The sequence below is a fragment of the Aphelocoma coerulescens genome, chromosome 13 (genome assembly GCF_041296385.1).
Source record: "Aphelocoma coerulescens isolate FSJ_1873_10779 chromosome 13, UR_Acoe_1.0, whole genome shotgun sequence".
Taxonomy (NCBI): Eukaryota; Metazoa; Chordata; class Aves; order Passeriformes; family Corvidae; genus Aphelocoma; species Aphelocoma coerulescens.
In genome coordinates, this window is record NC_091027.1 from 6,778,772 (window position 1) to 6,799,664 (window position 20,893).

The 20,893-nt window shown below is 52.5% G+C and overlaps 1 protein-coding gene across 4 annotated transcripts; it reads right to left on the reverse strand.

Annotated features, from left to right (window-relative positions):
* Positions 1 to 220: 220 nt before the first annotated feature.
* On the reverse strand, positions 221 to 20,384 carry TCOF1 (treacle ribosome biogenesis factor 1). 4 transcript variants are annotated; one of them, XM_069028615.1, is made up of 18 exons: positions 20,249 to 20,384; positions 19,629 to 19,684; positions 16,827 to 16,969; positions 15,993 to 16,099; positions 15,370 to 15,718; positions 14,452 to 14,540; positions 13,773 to 13,997; positions 12,877 to 13,146; positions 8,775 to 8,949; positions 8,486 to 8,628; positions 6,438 to 6,611; positions 5,738 to 5,969; positions 5,423 to 5,511; positions 4,473 to 4,701; positions 2,894 to 3,463; positions 1,765 to 1,871; positions 1,218 to 1,254; positions 221 to 762 (listed from the first exon to the last, which is right to left on the reverse strand). In XM_069028615.1, the coding sequence occupies exons 1-17, from the start codon at positions 20,357 to 20,359 to the stop codon at positions 1,222 to 1,224; spliced, it is 3,102 nt and encodes a 1,033-aa protein (XP_068884716.1). In that variant the 5' UTR covers positions 20,360 to 20,384; the 3' UTR covers positions 221 to 762; positions 1,218 to 1,221. The 4 variants fall into 4 exon arrangements, with proteins under 4 accessions (XP_068884716.1, XP_068884717.1, XP_068884715.1 ...); XM_069028616.1 differs by having other exon boundaries at positions 221 to 1,254; positions 5,423 to 5,508; XM_069028614.1 differs by having other exon boundaries at positions 221 to 1,254.
* Positions 20,385 to 20,893: the final 509 nt, after the last annotated feature.

Below are 20,893 nucleotides of genomic sequence, written 5' to 3' on the forward strand. Positions count from 1 at the left end.
GGGATAAAGAAAAATCTCTGCAGGCAGAGACAGCTGTATCTCCACCCAGGATTGGCTGTGTTTCTTGTCCCATTGCTCGCCCATCCCTCGTTTGATTTCACTTGTACCCTGGGGTCCCCCCTGCCCCAGACAGGCAGACACTGGGCTCTGCTCTCCCACCCACAACATCCTCCAGAGCCAGCCAGCCTTGGCCACCCCTGAAAGCAGCTGAAGTAAAATCTCACTGTTTGTTGTTTATTATTTTGTATTTCATTAAAAAACAACACAAAAACTGACTCTGCCTTGGCTGAGAACAGCTGCTGCACACAACTGTTCAGTGCAACTCCAGGGACATGATAATCACTGCTGTCAGTGTTGGAATAAAAAGGAAACCCGAGAGCTCTCTTCTGTAGTAGCAAAAGGACTGACACCACAAGTCACAGGAGGAGGGGAAAAAAGGTAAAAGTTTTTCTCAAAAAATATAGCTCTGTGGTAAGAGAAAGGGATGGCTGGGTGTCAACAAGGGGGAAAGCAGTTTATGTTCTGGTCAAACTGCCTCCTCCAGTCCCATTCCATCTGGAGGGACTATAAACACATCTCTGGGCCTCAGCAGGACAGGAGGAGACAGAAAAGTTACACTGCTCTGCTCTAAAAGTCGGTTAAAAGAAATTATAAATTACTATTTTGAAAAAAGCTGGAATTTTCCAGGTGAGCTTCCTTTTTTTTTTTCCTCTCTTCTGTTTGATCTTCACCCATAAATCTTTAATCACAGGAATGCGGTACCTTTGGGGAGAGGAGTTAGAGAGTTAGGGATGGGGAGGAGAACAGCCTTACAGCTGAGCAGAGCATGGGCAGAGGCATCTGGTCCACTTCCAGGTGGCTACAACATCACCATCTAATCCCCACTGCTTTTGCAAGCTCCCTGTGGTCAGCAGGGACAGACAGACACTGCCAGAGGCCACTCATCTCTGCTGGTGACAGAGGTCAGCAACACCCAGGCTGGACATCCAGTTCTCAGCAGCTAAAGAGTTGAGGTCAGACACATCCAGAGAAGCCAGCACAGGGCTGCACGATATTCCTCACACTGCTCCACTCCCTGGCCCTCTGATCTAAGGCCAGGCTGGCTCAGTGAGCACTTAGAGACCACACTGTCTTCCCAAAACTGGCCCAGGAGTTCTGAATGTGGCCAAGGTTATGCCGCTCAGGGTACCAATGGCCAGTCCCCACAGGCCATGTACCTTCTCACAATCCTTCAGGCTCAGCTGCTTTCTTCTTCTAAAATGGAAAGGAGGAAAAATACATCAGTATCATTTGCACCACAGACATGAAGGACCCAGCAAAGCTACAGAGGCATCCTGGATACATCCCTGTAGAGGTGGCAGCCACCACATGGAACACCCTATAGTCTCCCTCTGTGCCCCCTTCAAGCCCTTGGGATGGGATGCAGAAGGCTGCCAAGCCCTCAGGAGCTCCAGCTTCTGCTGAGAATGAGATGAACAGACAGCTGGAGAGCAGCACTTACTCCTTAGACAGGACTAAGTCCTTTGCCACCAAAAGGATTCCTGGGTTTGACCCTTCCAGGGAAAGGAATCTCCTAGGGCAGCAATACAGGAACAAGCCCTTTGAGCCACCCTAATCCCAGCCAAAGATTGGGGTGTCTTAAGACTGGCCACAGTGAACTGCAGGCTCCCCTGGACTGCCAGCAAGGCCAGGACACGGCTCTGGTCGTTCTCTAGCTTGGCACACTGCTGGGATGAGCACCACAGCCCGGGGTCTGACACATACCTCCTTTTTCTTCTTCTTCTTGTGAACCTCAGCAGAGCCATCTGCTACAGGTGCCCCTTCCAAAGATGCCTTTTTGCTCTTCTTCTTTTCTTTCCCAGTCTTCTTTTCTAGGAATGGGAAAAAAAAGCCAACTAAGAGAGGGACTCTGGTATTGTCAGCCTCTGAGAGGGAGCACAGACTGGTAGGAGCACTTCCAGTGAGTTTTTGATCACATCCAAACTTGAGCAAGATTTCCAGAGCAGGAACTGGGTGAAGGCAGAGCTCTGCCACAGGCAGCTGCACCCAGGGATGTTTCCCTAATACCCCTGAGCCAGAGCAGCTTGATCCCACCATCTGTGCACACATATAAGTGGAATTATGTAGAATTTCCTTCTTTCCACCTTCTGCTGCCCACCTGCTCCAAGGAACTGCTTCAGGGCTGGAGTAGGTGAGCACATGCCAGAAATGAGAGCCAGGGGAGCTGCTAACACAGGATGGACACAAGGTTCAGCTCAGCACAACTGCTCCAAGAGGCTCCACTCATCCCTGTTAAACAGCTCACACAAGGGCCAATGGACAAGTCTGTCTCCTCCAAAAATAAGGGCTGCATTTCAGCGGAACAGAAATGCCCCAGCAGATGTGGCTCAGCCAATCCAGCTTCCCCCCTTTTTTTTAAAGCCTACGAGATCCAGCACAAAACCAGCTCTAATTTGCAAATACAGGCTGCACTGCAAAGAAAAAAATGGCCTTTGGAGTAGGGCAGAGAGCAGGGCACTACAGAACAACAAGCTGTACGAAGGTCACAAGTGACAGCACAAGAGGAAACAGCCTCAAGCTGAGCCAGAGGAAGTTTAGATTGAGTATTAGGAAAAATTTTTTCAGTGGATTAGGCAGCCCAGGGCAGTGGTGTGGTCACCAACCTAGGAGGCATTTACAAGACCTGTAGATATGGTACCTGGGGATGTGGTTGGACTCAATGATCTTAGAAGCCTTTTTCAAGCCACACAACTCTATGATTCCATGAGGGAAGCAGCCAAGCAGGAAGCCAATGGGAAAGTGGGTGCTACTTGCAAGGCCCTGCACCCGAGGGTGAATGTGCATCAGCTGCAAGAACCTATTGCAAACTAGGCCCCAAGTGTAGGATGCTTACTTTTAGCTGTTTTTTTCTTTTCCTTGCTGCCTGCCACCTTCTCCAGGTCACCATCTGCTTTCTTCTTTTTCTTTTTGGGTGCTTCTTCATTAGTTTGCCCTTTCCGTTTCTTCTCCTTGGGCTGCCCCACAGCCCCATCCTCTCCCCTCAGCTTCCGCTTCTGAGACGTTTTCTGCTTCTTGTTCTCTTTGTCTTTGCTCTTGGACGTTTTCACAGCCTTGTCTGCTGTGGAGGATGGTTTCTTTTTCTCCTTCTTTTCTTTTTTCTCCTTTTTCTTCTTCTTCTTCACCTCCAATCCCTCCACTGTCTGCACTGCAGGGACTCTGGCAGCAGTGACGACCTCAGTTTCACTCCCTGAGCTTGGCTGCTGTGACTGTGGGACGGACAGCAGGGCATGTGATGACACTGGGGTCACTTGCACCCCTTTTGCCCCAATATTGTTCTCTTTCACTGCCACAGTTTTCTTCAGTGGCGAAGCTTTGAGGCTGGCATGACCTGGCTCTGTTTTTCCTGCCACCTTCTCTTGGTTGGAGGCCTCTGTAGCTTCCTGCCCTGAAGGGGGGTTGTTTTCTGCAGAAACAGACAAGAGAGAGAAGACAACTCAGGGAGCATTCATTACACAGACTAGTCACAGGAGGATGGAAATATGCATTTGAAGAGGAGCATCCAGTTCTTCTCCCAGAAAAAAAGCTAAACTTGTTGGCATCTACAGCCGTCAGAGAAAGATGCCTCAGCCTGAAGTGGTGACAACAGCCACAACAGTTGGCTGTTTGACAAAATGGGTGAGCATAGATAGAGCAGTCCTTCCCCAGGACACCATCCCCAGTAAGTTGTGGACTTCCCAGGGTGGTGGGGGTTTCCACACTGTCACGTGTAATCACCACCACTGGCCAATCCCAGAGCCCCTGAGCCCTCTTGAGCCCATATACAGATGGTTCTGATCTCCTCAGCAGCCCTATGCACAATTTCATGATGTGCCCAAGGGACCAACAGACCCACGTGAGCTTCTAGTACGGGTCAGAGTTCATCTGAAAGTGTCAGGGTCACAACCAGAGCAGAAGCAGCTTCCAGCTCCAACTCTTACCATTTGCCAACAAACAAGGGAAATGGTGGGACATTTTGTTTCTCTACAGGTCTTCTCATTTGCTTCCCCTCCTCTGCTCTCCAGACATGCAGCAGAGCCCACACAGCCCAAGGGGAGGCTTGAATACCAGCACTGTGCGGCAGATGTTCTTCAGGCAGTGTTTGAACCTTCCACAGAAGCCAGCAATGCACTGTGCACTGGCTCCAGGGAGAGCCCTACCTGCTCCTGTTAATTACTGTGGCTAAAGCACATCCTGGAAGAGGCAAAGGCACTGAGCCTTGGAGGCAGCCAGTACAAGCAGGGTGTTCAGGGAGGAGGCTGTGCTGTGACCAGGGAAGCCAGCAGACGGCAGCAGCACTCCATGCTGTGGCTCTGTGGTAGAGACACACTGGGAACGGGGCTTGTCCCAGTGACATCCTCCCCAGTGTCACCCTTTTGTGCCAGCATGGCTTCGCTCCTGGGCCAAGCAAATTCCCAACCTTGCCAAAGACCCACCTGCTTTGTGGTTTGCAGCCACCTGGTTGTCATCTGTGTCGGAGTCACTGCTGTCACTGCTTGAGCTGTCAGCTGGGGCTGCTTTCAGGGAGCCCTTGGCGAGGGAGTTTGCAGCACTCCCAGCTGCCTTCCCTGGCCCTGCTTCACCTCCAGGCTGGGGGGGAACCGTCTTTGGTGCCTGGGGCGTTACTGGGGTCTTGGAGAGGACTGGGTAGCCTGTGAGGAGGGACTGAAACAGCACAGACACTGAGGAGCCACAGCAGGGCAGCCTCCCACACACCAGACATGCAGCTCTGTCTCTGCTGCTATTGTCCTCAAAATCCAAGTGAAGGGTCCACCTTTGGCCACCTGTGGAGCCTGCTCTGAGAGCCCAGGGCTACCAGGAGAGGGGCCAGCACCGACAGACACCAGCTGAGCCGACAGCCTCGAGAGCTGGCGGCCAGAGGCGCTCCTTTGTTCTCGCCCAGCAAGGCAGGCTTGGGGGAGGCTCCTGGCCATCAGCGTGAGCCCACGCACAGTTAATGCACTGCAGATGTACTGCACGCCCTGCACGTTACTTACAAAGGGAATCTCATGTCTTGGACGTGGGTTAAGTTACAAACTAAAGTGGGGGAAAAAAAATCCCTGCTGCTCTTGGCACTGTGCGCCAGTTCTCCTGGTTTAACCCTTGCAAGGTACCACGTCCTCCTGTCTCTTCTCCCAGGGAACGCACCATGAATGCTGGACCCGAGGCCTGGCTGCCGAGGGAAGCATTCCAGGTTCAAAAGCTTCTCTCTCTCTGCCCCCACCAAAAGGTCTTGCTCACACCACTGCACTGGGGAACCCCCATTTCTCTGCTGGCAAACCCACCCAGCGCCTTGTCTGCTATGGTTGAGAACTGAGTCTCTCTCAGTCCTACTTAGGAACCAGCTGCAAGACCTGAGAGGATCCAGACTGCTCAGGTACCATACCTGCGATGCTGCATCCTCCTCCTCCTCACTGGACTCTGAGGAGGAGCTATGGGCTGTCTGGGCTCCTCCTGGTTTCTGCAGGGAGCCTGCTGGAAGAGCAGAGTTCCTCCTGTTAAACCACTTCTGCCTGGGGCTGAGCTCACCTCCCCAGCACAAGCACTGCCACCAGAAGGCTGCCAGCCTCCAAAGGAAGGGGAGTGCTCTGCCAGGCTGGAGAGGAAGCACCCCTCTCCAACCACTGCACACCTCCCATAGAGTAACAAAAGGCTGTCCCCACCCTGGTAGCACCGAGAGCATCTTCTGGGGAGAACTGACCAGGTTTGGGGGGCTGCTTGGGTGCCTCCTCCTCGTCGCTGTCAGAGGAACTGCTGCTGTCTGAGGTGTCCTCTGCCTGGGTGGGTGGCATGGGCTGGCTTGGGTGGGTGTCCTGTGCTGGCTGCAGCACTGGCTTCCTTGCCTTGGCAGTGGAACTTCCTGGGGTGGCAGTGTTGGCTGGAGGAGCTTTTCCCACAGGAACCGTTTGCTTTTGGCTAGAAGCAGTGGGGACCTAGGGAGAGGGAGATGAAATAGATCTGGAAGGAGGAATAACTGCTCACATGCATGAACTATAAGCAGCAGCCCAGAGTAGATGGGCTTGGTCCACCTTGGCCCTTCTTCAGCTGTACTGCTCCAGTTCATGTCACAGTCAGCCCAAGAACCTCTCAGAGGGCCCAGCTGGTCCCAGCACACAAGGGAAGCAGGCAGCTGTGGCCAAGCAGACAACTGATATCACAAAAGAAGGAAGAAACCAGCCAGCCAGCTGGGAGCCAGGAACAGAAAAGGTACCAGGACTACCCTTTGCTCCTCTGCCTCATCTCATGGGATGATAATCGTGGTTAGGATAGAGCAGCCCCTCTCTCCCTGCTTCATGAACACATCCCTCAGCTGGGGACATGGCACCAGCCCCAGACCCCAGCAGACTCATCTTCTCCCTCTCCCCAGGAAAGCTCCCCACCTTAGTCTCCTTCACCATTACCTTTCCTGCCAGCACGCTGTGCTCTGAGGCATCACTGCTCGAGCTCTCAGACACTCTGCTGGCTGCAGGGACAGCAGGAGTTTTTGTCCTCTTCCCTGAAGGCAGGGTGGCATTTGCCTTTGCAGCCACCATGCTCGAAACCACAGTTACTTTGATGTTCTGCTGGGACAGACCCTTACAGAGATGAGAAAGAAAATCAGGACAGAGCAAACTTGGAGGAAAAAGATACAGAGGCATACACCAATCCAGCACAAACTCCTGAGCCCTTCCATCATTTTCAGCACAGCACCAAGACTTTTGTTTTTTAATTCTCTCCTTTGCAGACCAGCTCTGTCTCCCATGAGCCTCTGAGCAAGGCCTCTGGCACAACCAGAAGCAGAAATAAGGGCCAGCACCCTGAGAGTGCCAAAAGCATTAGCTCAGTGCCCCAAAGGCACCTACCCTGAGGGCAGGCAGGGGAAATGTGCTGTGCTTGCAGGCTGTGAATCCCTACCCACTGCAGCACCAGCAGTGTAAGACTGCAGTTGTAAACCTTTGCGGAGCAGGCACTTGGACTCCAGGACGTCTTCTACACTCTAATAATCACACACCAAGAGTTAATTGGCAACAGAGATAAAGAAAGACACCGACCACAGGGAAAATCTGCCTCTGGATCCACAAGGCAAGAACAGATGAGGGGTCAAATTAACAAGAGCAATTTTGTTACCTCACATTTGAAACCTCCCATCAAACTTGAAATAAGAGGGGTTAAAAATAGAAAGGCCAGGGGCATGGAAATCTGTCACTGAGGACAGGTCCATGACATAAATGCCAGCAGAGGAGGGAGCAGGAGCCACGAAGAAGTACTCAGCCTCCTGGTTTGTGTTACTGACGAGGCTACGTGAGCAGCTCTCCCCCTCCAGATCTCTGACAAGCTGGGCCTTTGTGGGCTGACATTTCCCTCACACAACATCTGGCCTTTGGAAGGGAAAAGGCCCCGCTCCGCCGTGCAGAGCTGCCAGCCCAACGTGAGCTCTCAGCCCTCTCACACAAAGCTCAAGTTACAGCAACTGCATTATTTTATACAATCTCAGTAATATAAACATGCTTTACTCAAGGACTGCTCAGGATGGCTGCCTGCCCATCAGCTGGTGGGAGACAGCCTTTCTGCGGGCCACAGCCTTAGGCCAACACAGGGAAGGATTTCCTGAGTGCTCATAATGTCCCTCTCCCAGCAAAGGCATGTGTGGGATATAAAATGTGCTTGGCCACCAAGTCCTGGGCTCAGAGCACCAGCCAAGCCTCCACCATGAGGAACAGTAGCTGTGTTCCTCAGTCAGTGGGTTTTTTAATGTGGTTTCTTGGGCTCAAACTGCAGCACAAGTGCAGACACCCCCAAGACAGCTTCACACTGAGGCAGCTCTGGCCCCAGGGAGTCAGCCACAGCTTTGCAGGACTGGCATGGAGACACAAAGAGACTCCAGTGGGAGAGCTGGGATCAGCTCCATGACACTCAGTGATGCTCTCAGCACAGATACGGGGTCACCTCTTTTCTCCAAGCCAGGGGCCTGGCTCCTCCAGCTGAAAGGCAGCAGGACCACTGTGCTACCCCTCAGGGCAGATCCATCCTCCCAAGGCTTGCGGAAAACAAAACCAGAGAACCTCAGGGGTCTGGGAGGAACCAGGCGATGGGTTGCCTTGGAGCTACACAGCTCATGGAAAAACTCTTCCTGTAAGGATTTGGCTGCTTTTCCAGTCTAAATTCCTGGACTAGAGCAGAGGGGACAGAGTCCCAGGGGAGGTCTGGGGTTGTGTGTCTACTCATGTTCCTGTCAAAGCACTCACACTCTCCATTGCTCTCACACACTGCAAGATTGCTGTGGCTGAGATGTGCACCTAGAGCTGGTGTCAGCCAGACCCATGGACACTGCCAAGAAAACCTGATCCAGCCAACAGGAGGCTCCTCTGCACTGCTCATCACCTCCACAATTACCACCTTCCAAGTCCTGAGACCTCCTGAGTGTGCAGCACTAAAAGCCCACATAGCCAGTGGGTCAGTGGCTCCTCACCTGGGAAGGGGGGACTATTTCATCCTCTGAATCTGACTCCTCACTGGAATCATCACTGCTGTCCACAGCTGGAGGGGCTGTGACTGGTGCTGCAGCCGGTGCCTTTTTCACATTTGTTGGTTGGAGCACAGAATTGGTTTTCACTGCAGGAAAAGCATAAGACATTGTCACTGTGAGAAAGAGTTGCTCTCTGTGGCTGTCCAGAGCAGGAGCTGCTCCATGTGCAGGGGAGAGGAAGAAACCCATAAGGATGCAGATGAGGGATCCTGGCTACTACCAGGAAACTTACCAGCTTGTGGAGGCTGTCTCTGTGCTGCAGGAGACTCCTCTTCACTGTCAGACGAGTCACTGCTCCCACTTTCGGAGGCCTGGCTTTTCAAGGTGCTTACCACTGCTTTTTCAGGTTGCCCAGCTTTAGCAGCCTGGCTCAGGTTGGGAACAGGCTTGGGCTGTTCTGATAACCTCTTAACAAAAAACAAACACAGGCCCAGAAATGCAGTATTAGTACAGGTGTTGTTTAGGAGTTTAAGTGCAGTTTCAGCCCAGGCTGGGTTTTGTTTTACCCTAACAGAGTTACTAACACTCACACCATCCATGGTGTGTTACAAGTGGGAGGGGCTTCAGTCCCTGCCTGGACTGAACAGCTGTAGATACATCCCTCTGCATTTAGCAATCTCCTTCTGACAGAAAGCCCAAGTGTGTTTTACATGAGCACACAGGCTAACAGTGCGTGTAAGCTCCTAACAGCAATTCCTTCTTGAGGCAGAGATGCTGGCTGGGCAGGAGCCTGAGAGCAGGACAAGCACTGCAACCCCAAGACTCCCACTCCAAGGAAGCCTCTCATTTAAGCATGACCTACCAACAGCTCAGGGAATCAGTAGGAGTTGGGAAGCCTTGTGCCACAACACTTGCAAGATTCAGAGACAGTTATTAGAGCAGCTACAGCCTGGAGCTGGTAGAGAGCTCAGTGTAGACCCAGGGCTGACACAAGGGTTTGGGAGGTGGGGCAGATACAGAGTGCAACTCAACTTGGAAACTGATTTGTCAACAGGTCTAAGAATTTAGACATCTCCAGACAACAAAACACCTCTGACATTCACTTGGGCTGTGTCTTTCTGCAGCACCTGTCAACACTCAGATGTTCCAGGATAGACCACAAGCCACTTTCCCTGCTGTGTCAGCACTAGGAAGCCACAGTCACCTGTGCCTCGGATACACAACTGCCAGGTGAGACTCATTCTCTTCCTGGCCCCTCTCCAAGGACTGCGGATCCCCCTCCTGCACACTGAAGGCTAGCAACAGCAGAGGGAGAGGCAGTGCTTGTGGATGATCTGGGAATTTCCTCCCCTGCAGATATTCCCCAGGCTGGCAGTGTTCTGCACCCGCTCATTTACTCCACTCATGGCTCATCTCCGGGCTGCTCTGCCAAAGAGTACATCGTGTTTGCCAGGGCAGGCAGGCCCTGTGCACCCTGCATGTGATGCCAGCCTGCTTTGGCGCTCCATGAGAGATTCCTGCCCGGCTGCCCCACCCCTGCCATGCTGCCAATGCAGTGATACCCCCACAGCCCGCAGCAGAGAGCACCAGCTTAGCAGCCTTTTGGGAAGACCAATCCTACTGTGCTTCCTGGCACAGCCCTGCCACGGGCTGCCACTGGGGCACTGTTTATCATCTCCAAGCCAAACACTAAACAGACAACAGCATCTGCATGTTTATCCCATTACAGAACAGCTCTCCAAACGAGCCAAGCACATTTGACTCTGCTTAGAGAAACAGAAACCTCCACAAGTGCTTGGGGAGGGGGGACTGCAAACCTCACTTCTCTGTTTTGTTTTGATACCAGTGAGTCACAATCTCCAGGAGAGAGGCCAGCTTTGCAATGCTGAAGAGACACAAGTACTTGAAGCAGTCAGAAGAATTCACACACACTGCTCTGAACGTGCTAGCTCCTCTCTGCTGTTCTGAACACTGCTGTGCAAGGGAAGAGCTTACCAAGATCAGAGCCCACTGAGTTTTAAGCTCACTCAGTTTTAAGCCCTGCATAGCAACAGGTCTAGCGTCTCCCTCTGTGTGGATGCACAGCACAGGGCTGCTCCATTTCCTAACTTAGCTATGGAGTGAGAAAGAGCTGCCATGCAGGGGCATCTTAACACGGAAAGAACATAACAGCATCCACACAGAAACCACCATAAGGTTTACACAGCCTCAGATCTTCCTGGGAGGCCACCAAGGTCCATCCATCCACATCAGATGGATGACAGCCTCAGGTGGGATCTGGCCAACAGCACAGCCGAGTTACATCCAGGGAGCAGGTAACACAGGCAGAGAGCTTCTGACAGCTTGAGAGTCACAGGTATTGAAGTAACTCAGAGAGGAGGAAAATAACTCAAGAGGAAATAATTTTTCCTGCTCCTTCTCCAGCCCCCAAAGCAGGAGCTGCCTGTGGCTCAGTGAGTGTGATGACTCAGCTCCGCACAACCCATCTGCCACTCGCTGGGTCCATTTGCATCCTGCAGCGCTGCATGACAAGAGGGGGAACAACACTGAGCCACGTGCGCCCAGCACGTTGTAAAATCACACTCCAGCACTGCCTGTGTGCCTCGGGAACACCGCCCTGTATGGACTGGGACCAGTGTCTCAGCTGGGTCATGGCCCAGCAAAGGGACAACTGCCACCTGCACAGCAGGGGGAACAGGGTTCAAGGAGGGAAAGAGACCCTCAGTCTCTTGGGAGATTCGGCCTCTCCCCACAGGACCTGCATTCCAAGATAAAAAGTTGCTGGCACAACTTTTGTCAGCACAACCCACACGGGTTTTCCTGGGATGCTCAAGGAAGACACGGGTTCCCAACACACGGCTGCACGTGCATCTCACACCCACTCCTTGTAAACAGAAGCCAAAGCCTGTCTACAGAGGGCTCAAGTGCCACCTTTGGCTCAAAACACTCAGGAAAGAAGCAGCAGAGCAAAATTAGCAGTTCCAAAAGAAAAGCAGCTCAGTGTCTTTAAGGTCAGACTGTCCCCCATCACCATCCTTTCCCCCCAAAATATGCGAACACCTTGTCAACTTCTTTAACTAAATATTCCTGAGTCTTCACGGGTAAACATACCAATTAAGCAGTTCAATTTAGGCATGATGTTCATTTTAATTGTGCTAATCCACCCCCACAGGGAAAGATGAAGCAGCTTCCAACGCTCGGTATCTCTTTGGATCTTGCACAGAAGCCAGAGGAAGTTGCAGGATACAGTAAGTCAGTGGTTAGCATATGCCCAAGTAGCAGATGGTGAGGGATGAGCTAAGAAGTTTGACTGGGAGGACAGGACTGTGGACACAGCTAAGCCCAATGGTTTATCTTCAGGCTTCACTCGTGGTCTCTGCCTGTAGGCTACTAACATGGGAAGGAACAGCCTGCTTGGCAAAAATAGAGCTCCCTTGATGACAAGCTCTTCCTTGCTGACTCTGGCTGTCGAGGGGTAAATGTCAGTTTGCAAGAGGGAAGATGCTGAAGTGGTTAAATCAGCAGGTAAAACTTGCTGTTGCCAGCTTCACAGAATCAACACTGTAGGACACAAACCTACTCCAGCACAAAAATCCTGCTAAAATGGACAAATCTCGATGGTTTTACAGTGGGACCTCATGGCACAGCTATCAAATAGCTGTTCCTGTCACCTAGAGCTGAATCCTCACATATAATCAATCACGCAGGAAGAGAGCAGCACAGAGCCAACTGTTAGAGAAGCGTCCCCCTCCACCCACCTTAGCAGACCAAGGCTATGAAGACAAAAATGCAGAGCCTCGCTGGCTCCTGCCTGTCAATAGAGAAAGGACGTGTTGACAAAGAGGCTCCCTGCAAGGACACGTGAGGCTCTACCCCCAGCTTCCCTTCCTCCCTTGCAGACAGTAAGGCTGCAGCTCCCAAAGGCTGCTTTCAGGGCACTTTCTGAAGTGTCCTGCAGCTCAGACTTGTGGCAGAAAGTCTCAATACAATGTGCCTAGGGATGCACTCAGGAAGGGATTTACATCCCTTTCAGTTTAGCCACCTGAGTCCAGTGTGAGCTCCCAGTCCTTCTCCTTTGGTTGCAGAACTCTAACCAAACCCTCACAGGAGAGCCAAGACCAAGCTACCTGTGACCCTGCACACAAGGCCACTCCAGAGGGGCAGGGCATGAGTGAACAGCTGGTACCAAACCATTTGCCTCCCACCTCCTCTGGTACGGCTGTGTGAGAAGAGTTGAGGCTGTACTTGCTTCCAAATAGAAAGATCTTCCTCTCCGAGGGACTGAGAAACAAGGTAACTCCTGGTGTTTCAAGGAGATCAGTAGCAGCATTTAAGGGATAAACATTTGTCTTGCATATCCCATCCCTTGGCACTGGGCTGAATGCAGCACCTACCTTCTGGCTGATGGGCACAGGGAGATCCTCCTCTTCACTGGCTGACGAGGCAGTGCTCTCCACTGGCTTTACACTTTCAGCAGGCTTCGTGGGAGCACCAGTCCTTCCCAGGGAGGTTTTAGCCTGCTTTGGCACTGCTGGTTTTGGTGTTGTCTTCCCTTGGGACAGTGGGAGTGTTTTTGCTGGAGCTGCTTTGATGGACAGTGATGCTGCTGGTATACGTTTCGCTGGGGATGGGATGGCCTGGGAGGATTTTGGAGGCGGCTTTGTCTGGACAAGACATGAACAGAGTGAAATAAGGCAAATCCCATAGCAGCATAATTCATTTGCTCAGACTGTAATCAAGGGAAGACATTTCAGAGCCCCCCAGGAAAGGCAAACCCGGAAGGAAGATTAGCGACTGGCAGGACACAAGGAATTCTTTCATCTAGCTGTGTGGGGATGGTCTCCCAAGATGAGAAAGCAAGACCAGGCATTCTTCATCAGCCTGCTGCTACTACCAGTCCCCACCAGTGAGGTACAAGGCAGCACTTTGCACTCTCCACAGCAGGGAAGCCCAGCTGCACTACAGTTTGCCAAATTAGACACTATTTATTGCAATTTATACCTGAGAAGCAAATTCCACCACGATAATTTGCCTCTTCAGGTGGGAAAAGAAACGCCGGGGGTTTTTTTTTCATTTAAAAGTACTGATGGGTTTTTCAAAGAAAGGCACAATGGGTTGATTAAAGCTCAGAGCAAAGACATGGAGGTGCCTTTTAACACCTCACGCCTCCTTCCTCCCACCCCCAACATGACTTTGCTACACACTACACGCATTTACAAAATTTTCTTTTCACTGCAGTCCCTAGCCCTGACAGGCATGCAAGGAGAGAGGGGATCTCGGAGACACGCACTTGGGTTACTGATGGACGTTCTTCATCTTCACTGTCTGATGAGCTGCTGCTCTCTGATGTGTCATCAGGCTGTGCAGCCCCAGGAACCGTTGTGGATGCAGGTTTAGCCTGGCTTGCTGCCAGTGCTGTTTGTTTCACTGCATTCTTCTTAAGGGACACTGGAGCAGGAGGTGCACTTTTCACAGGTGTTGCATTAGACTGCACTGTTTTCACAGCTGGCTTGGCCTGGGAATGGGGGGAACAAAAGGGAACAGAAGAATCAGGTAACACCTCGGAAGAAAATGGTTGAAAGCTCTAACTGCAGAGAATCTGTTTTGAAGTGAGCTACCTTGCTAATTTTGACCAGGACACACTTGTTCAGACCCATGGGCTGTGGAATATCTGAAGCAAGTCACTTTCTCCATGGACTGCCTGGCTATATCCATCAAATTGCATACTAATCACCTCCTACAGATCCAAGGATCTCCCTCAGCTTCAGGCACTAGTAGAAACTGGAATAGAGTGGTTGATGTCAGCAGGGCTCTCGGCCACACAGCACGTGCTCTGGTCTTGGGTTTGGGGATCTCACACACCCAAGGTAAGGGGTGATGTCAAAATACAGCACTGCAGCATTTCCTCTCTCCTTCAAAAGAAGGGAAATGACTTCCTAGGGACAAAGACTCCATGTTGGAGAGGTTACCTGGATGGCTGGAGTTGCCAGCTCCTCCTCAGAGGATGTGTCCTCACTTGATTCCTCACTGCTGCTCTTGGCGGCCCCAGCCACCGGCTCTGAAACACAAGTGAGGAGAAGTCATGGCTGCTGCCTGCTCTGAGCCCCCAGAGTGTGATGCTAATGAGGCTTTTGATGTCAGGGAAACAAAACAAGCCACAGAGAGGGTTAAGGGGATTTGCAGGGAAGAGGACCTAGCCCTGCTGAAAACATCAATGGCCTGCTGGGAACAGCTTCTCCAGACAAATGCTGGCCCAGAAACACCACTCCTCGAGTGCAGGCAGAGATGGGAAATACTGCCTGGCCACGCTCTGACCCTGTACGGTGCTGCCCAGCCACACACAGCTCCTTGCAGGGGCACCCAGCCTGGCTGGGCCTCTGCTGGAAAACAGCCAAGAGAAGGATCATTTCCAGAACTTCAATGATCTATTTCTCACCCTCCTCCTCCAACACACAGAGACACACTTCAAAACATTTAAAGATTTCCCTGAAGACTTCAAATCCCAAAACGAATCACTTTGCAATTGGGAATAAAGAAACAACACTGTCGTGCCTTTCCATAAAGCTGAAAGTATCTGCAGCATTTGTACTGCATCTCCTCTGGACAGGCTACACTGTTACCCCCAACCCCTGGGTATGTGCTGGGTGCTGCCAGACATCTTAGCACAGGATCTGCTGCTTGAAATGGGAGCAAGCACGCTGGATTCATCCCACGGAGCTCCGGAGCTGGCTGCTTTGCAGTGTTCTAGCAGCCTCCCCAAGGAACAAGCATCACTCTGAGCTTTCCAGCAAGGAAGCTGAAAGGAACATGCTGAAGGCACGTCTCAGATCCAATCTGCTGCAGAGCTGGAGCTCACACACACCTACCCCACCCTGCAGGCTCCTTACCCGCTTTGGGGGCTGGGGCCTTCACAGTTGGTGTCTCCTCTTCCTCCTCGCTCTCAGATGAGGAGCTGCTGCTGCTGCTGGAACTTTCCGGTGCTTTGGTTGTTACTGGTGCTCTGCTTTGCCCTACTTTGGCCACAGCTGCTGTGGCATGTCCAGGCTTCCCAGAACTGGGCAGTTTCTGGGCCTTGGCCGGGGCTGGAGCTGCAGCTGAGGCATTGGGCTGCTGCTTGTTAGAGAGCACAGTTCTGTCAGCAGCAGGGAGCCCTGCTGCTCTGCCTGCTGGGGCAGTGGGCTTGGGAGGAGAATGCAGGGAGTTGGCAGCTTTGCTACCCACCACAGCTGCTGTCACCTACAGGAAATAAAGGAAATTAGAAGGCTACAAACAGATGAGGAGCTAAACTGGAGACAATGTACCCACAAGAGCAATGTGGTAGCCAGGTAAGCCAGAGCTCTTTAAGGAAGTGTTTGGGGGACAGGTATCTAAGAAAAGGCTTATGGCAGCATAGGAGGGTCATTTAAATATGATTTCCACCCCAGGACGCAATTCTACACATGCTGATGAATGTGGGACAGTCCTGGCCTCAGAGTACCAGCAGCCTTCAAGGCCAGGAGCATTGCCTTACCGTCACTGCACCTTTCTCAGGCGGAGCCTCCTCTTCTGACGAGGACTCATCTTCCTCACTGCTTTCTACATTCACTACTGAGTTCGTGGCCAGAGAAAGGCTGGCTGCTGCACAGGAGAGAGCCACACAGCAGCTGTGTGAGTGTGTTTCTCACATCAACACGGTCTCTCATTTGAAGGAGGGCCCCAGTAGCAGGACAGCGTCCCATCTCCACACCTGACCCCAGACCATCACCACTGCTGTCCCTGTGACAGGCAAGTGCTTTGCTTCTCCACCCCATCCCTCTCCCAGCCACCAAGACAGGGAACCTTTCAAGATCTGCAGTTTTCCAAAGGCTGGTCTACAGCAGATCAGACTGAGCCAAAATATATCAGACAGGGGTTTTTGTTAGACTCCACAAGCTAACACCTCCTACATCAGTTGCACGGGAGACCTATCCCCACCTCAGACACAGGGCACTGGCTTTCCAGACCAACTAACAAGACCTTCCCTGATCCATGAAACAGGCCTGCCTTTGCTGGCCCAACACACACCTGGGACCAACTAGACAGTGCTCCACAGTGGGCAGCAAGAGGTTCCCAAAGCTTCATCCAAGCAACAACACCCATCCCTCCCCAATGAATCATAACAGGTTTTTTCTAGCTTCAGCAGACATCTGTGCTCCTCAGAAACTCCACATGAGAAGGGGGTGCTAAATTAGTTGTCCTATTTTTCTGTGAGCACAAACGAATAGCCATCACTTTACAAACATTTTCTCTAGCCAAGCAAGCTGGGCTGCTCCTACACAAGTCTCCAGTCCTACTCTGTCAACTCCAGGAGATGAAAGGCTCCTACCATTCGCTGCTTCCGCCTTCTCTTTCTCATCTTCTTCTTTCTCTGAGCTCTCAGAGCTGCTCACGGGATCGGGAACTCTGATCTTTTCTGGGATGGCTGCCTCCTCATCACTCACCTTTCTTCTCCTGGAATTTGGTGGAGTTCTGAGAGAAGACAATGGGTATCAAAACGGGGGAAAAATATCTTAAACAAATTAGAATATAATTATTCATTCACTCTCAGAGCAGGCTCCAGCCTAAGAATAGGCAGTGTCATTTCTCTTCAGAGGAATTCCTAAGAGGGTGGGAGAAATAATTCTCTAACTTCCAAGGGACATCTCCAGTCCTCAGTAGACATCCAAGAGCAACATACCCCTGCAACACTCACAGGAGATACTGAACATAGACCATTTTTCTGTGCCCTAGGCAGACTCTTTCTCACTTTAGCAGAGAAATAAAAACATACACAGTCAGGCTGGTGCTCGATAGAAGGCATCCTCCAGAACAAATTCCATCTCCAGGAGGCAGCTACAGCCTCAAAGTAAGTGTAGCCTCAGGGTTAGGGCAGATATCCCCACAATACCAGGTCCTGGTATTCCACAGGGCCAGGAGAAGTCAATCTAAAGGGTACAAAAGCTATTTGAACTCGGGCTCTCAAGTCAAAAGGGCAGGAAAGTCAGGTTGCAGAGAAGTTTAAGAAAGGAAGTGGCTGGACCTACAGAAAATGTGTTGGAAAAACAGGAGGAAGAGGCCACATAAGTATTAAACACTTAAGCTGCTCAATTGGGTTAAAACATTAAGCTGGAGAAAGATTTTCCTTCCAGGCTCTAAATCCTACCTGTACCAGAAGAGATGATGTGGCTAAAGTTACCCACGTTTTCATGTGAGAATTAAAGACAACACCTTTGCTTTATTACAAGGGTAACACTGGGCACACACTGGTGTGATTCACACATGCAATACTTCTAAGCCCTGGGACACACAATTATCAGAAGCAAATATCCTCTCTTCTGGCCCAGTTTAGCTCATTTTATTAGTTCATCTGTTTTAAAAATAAGATTAGTTTAATAATTTGATGAGTAAAGATTGTGCATGGTGTCAGAGTGTTCTGGCAGCACAGCTGCAACAGCAAGTTTAGTGCAAGCAGGCTGCACCAAAGGCATGTTGGCTCTTAGAAAGTCCTGTAGCTACTCCAACAATCATTTTAATAAAGCAAAAGGGCAACCCACACAGGTAGCTCTGATCCTGCAACACCTTCCTGATCCAGTGGCTGCTGACAGCACAACACAGCCTGATGTGAGAATTTGCTGTGAGTGACCAGGAGCTCAGGAACACTCCCTGAAGGGAAGAAATGGTGTCTGCTAGCGCTGTCCCTGTGGCATTCCAGAACATCCTGAGGGCTGCAGGGCTCAGGCTGCTCCCAGGGCTGAACTGGGCCAGCTTTCCCCTGCTCCAAAGGCACCCTTCCACCCCCTCTCTGCATCCTCCAAGAGTAAATGCAGCTCTGGAGGGAGGTCACTCCTGTAATGGCAAGTCTCAGCTTTAGGCTCACTCTGGAAGAGTTTCTGCAGGACAGCACCAAGGATGGCCTTGGTGAGAAGGGCAAGAGCCACACGGTAGATTAAGGAATGATATTTTTGGGCCAAAACACCTATGAAGCAACAGGAAGTGACAAAGGCAGCTCACTCACAGGAGCACCCCAGGATTAAGATAACTACTGGCCAACACATCCCTCATTTTGACTCCCAACCAAGCAGAACTCAGACAGACCAGGAATAACAGACGTTTTTGTGGGGCAGAACCATAAGAGAAGGGTGACACTGAAGAAAAAGGAATTAAACCTGGTGCAAATGCCTTGTTGCCCCTCAATTTTAAAAGCAACAGTGTCTGGGAAGGTTTGCTGCAGCAGGCAGGATAACCAGCCCGTGGGAAGGTCACCATCAGCACCCATGAGAGCAATGAACTGTTAGAGGGAGGAACTGCAAACCTATTTCTACGCTGCTACATCCTCATCTAGATCCAGCCTTTCTCCTGCTCAGGGATGGAGGACAAGAGCAAGGCACAAGGCATCAAGCAGAAAACACCTTTGAAAAAACACTTCCCAAGGCTGCTGGCATGGCCACACTGAGGAGATCCTCACTCCAGTGCTCCCAACTCCACGGATTCCCAGATAACCCAGCACTGAGGCTGCCACAGGCTTCTCTGCAGTGCTGCACTCCAACATCCAACCAAAGCGAGCACAGGCTGGGTGCAAATATCACAGATGGGAAGACTCCCTCCTGCAGACCTTCAAATGGGGGATAACGATGCAGGAAGGCGTTTGGAACATGTAAGGACTTGAAAGGACAGGCTGAAACCAAGAGATTTCCTCTGAGTCAGATCATCTGTGATCTGTGCCAAGGTTTAAGTCCCTGTAAGAGTTCTGGCATTTCAGCATCTGCTCAACTTTTCTGTTCTTGGGTCAATAATCCTGCAAAGCACGTGGCTTTAAAAAGAAAGTGAAACAGAACTGGGGAACAGATTTCTTACAGTAAAGCATGGCTCTGAGCTCCACAACACTCCAGCATCAACCAGCATCATCTGCCCAAAACTGAAGTAACAACTTATCTCCAAGCTCAGGAAATTTTAAACCAGCATAATCCTGAACATCTGAAATGAATTGCTGTGAAACCAGAGGTTAGGAGAAAACTCTGCTGAGCACAGTTATCATCGGAAATCCTCCAACAACACGGAATTCCAGCAAATAAAAATCACACATGCCATGCAGCTTAGCCGTCAGCACAGTCTGGAACATATTTGATACTTATTATCTCCTTTGACTTACTTTTCCCAGTGGGTAAAGATGTCCTCGAGAGAGGTCGAGAGGGAAGGGAGCAATTTCTGTGAAAGCAGAGTGAACACCAGTGAGACACCGGCCCCGTTTCGGGATGTGACCACCAGACAGAAGCAGCGACCGCAGGGGCCCATCCAAGACTCCCCAGGAGAACGGGACCGTGTCTCCCTGCACACACCTCCCGGTGAATCCCTCCCGCTCCCCGCCGCGCTGCACCCAGGGCCACGTGTTCCCCTGGAGACTTCTCCCGGAGCAGCACGTGTTCGGGGAGGAGCAGCCCCCAGTACGGGAGGCTCTTTGCGGGCGGGCTGCCAGCCTTCTCCCCTCTCCCCGGCCGGCTCGGGGCCGGGACGCCCCGCGGCCACCAGGAGCACCCGCTGGGTGCAGGGACACCACGCGGCTCCAGCATGGACCTGCGGGCCGGGGGGCAGCCTCGGGCCCGCGGCACGCCCGGCCCTCACACGGCGCTCCCGGTGGTCGGTGAGGGCGCGAAGGGGGACCGGGCCCTGCGGCCCCGCCGAGGCCCGCGCTCGAGGCCCGCGCTCCAGGACCGCCGCACCCCCCCGCGCCCCCGCTGCCGCCCCCGCGGCCGCGGCCCGGCCGCCCGTTACCTGCCCGCTCTGCGCCTGCAGCTCCCGGGCGGCCCGCGCGAAGCCGCCACGGAGCAGGTGCTGGTGGATGAGGGCGAGCAGCTCCCGCCCGCCGCCGCCGTCGGCGGCCATGGCGCGGCCCGCGTGCCGCGCCGGAGAGACGCCACTTCCGCTTCCGCCGCGCGGCCCCATGGGAAATGTAGTGCCGGGAGTCGCCGGGGGCAACACGTGGGGGGTCTGGGTGAGGAGGGGTTTGTCATGCCGTGGGGGTCTCTCACACCGCCACGGGGGGAAGAGGGGGAGAAAGAAGGAGGGGGTCACCCCATGGGGTCTCTCATGCCATTCCAGTGGGAGCCGGGAAGAATGCCGGGGCAGAGTGGGGTTCACCCCATGAGATTCTCTCACACCCCCTCGGCTGGGGATGGGGGACAAAGAAGAGCGGGGGTCACTTCACGGTGGTCCCGCATATCGCTCTGGCAGGGGATGGGGGAGAAGGGAAAGGGGGGTAGCCCCGTGGCGGCTCCCTGCACGGCCCTGGCGGGGGATGGAGGAGAAGGGAAAGCGGGGGGGTCACCCCGTGGCCGGAGCGGGGCCCCTCACACCCCCTGGGCAGGAGACGGGGGCGAACAGAGAGCGGCGGGGAGGCGGAGGATGAGCCGCCCACCA

What these genes read in the sequence shown, in the direction of transcription:
- TCOF1 (XM_069028615.1), bottom strand. Translation starts at nt 20,359, where the DNA reads ATGGCCGCCGACGGCGGCGGCGGGCGGGAGCTGCTCGCCCTCATCCAC. An exon ending in GAAGGCGGAAGCAGCGAATG is followed by an intron (nt 16,100 to 16,826) that starts GTAGGAGCCTTT and finishes TCTCCTGTGCAG; the next exon opens with CAGCCAGCCTTTCTCTGGCC. An exon ending in CTGTGCCCATCAGCCAGAAG is followed by an intron (nt 8,950 to 12,876) that starts GTAGGTGCTGCA and finishes TTTTTTGTTAAG; the next exon opens with AGGTTATCAGAACAGCCCAA.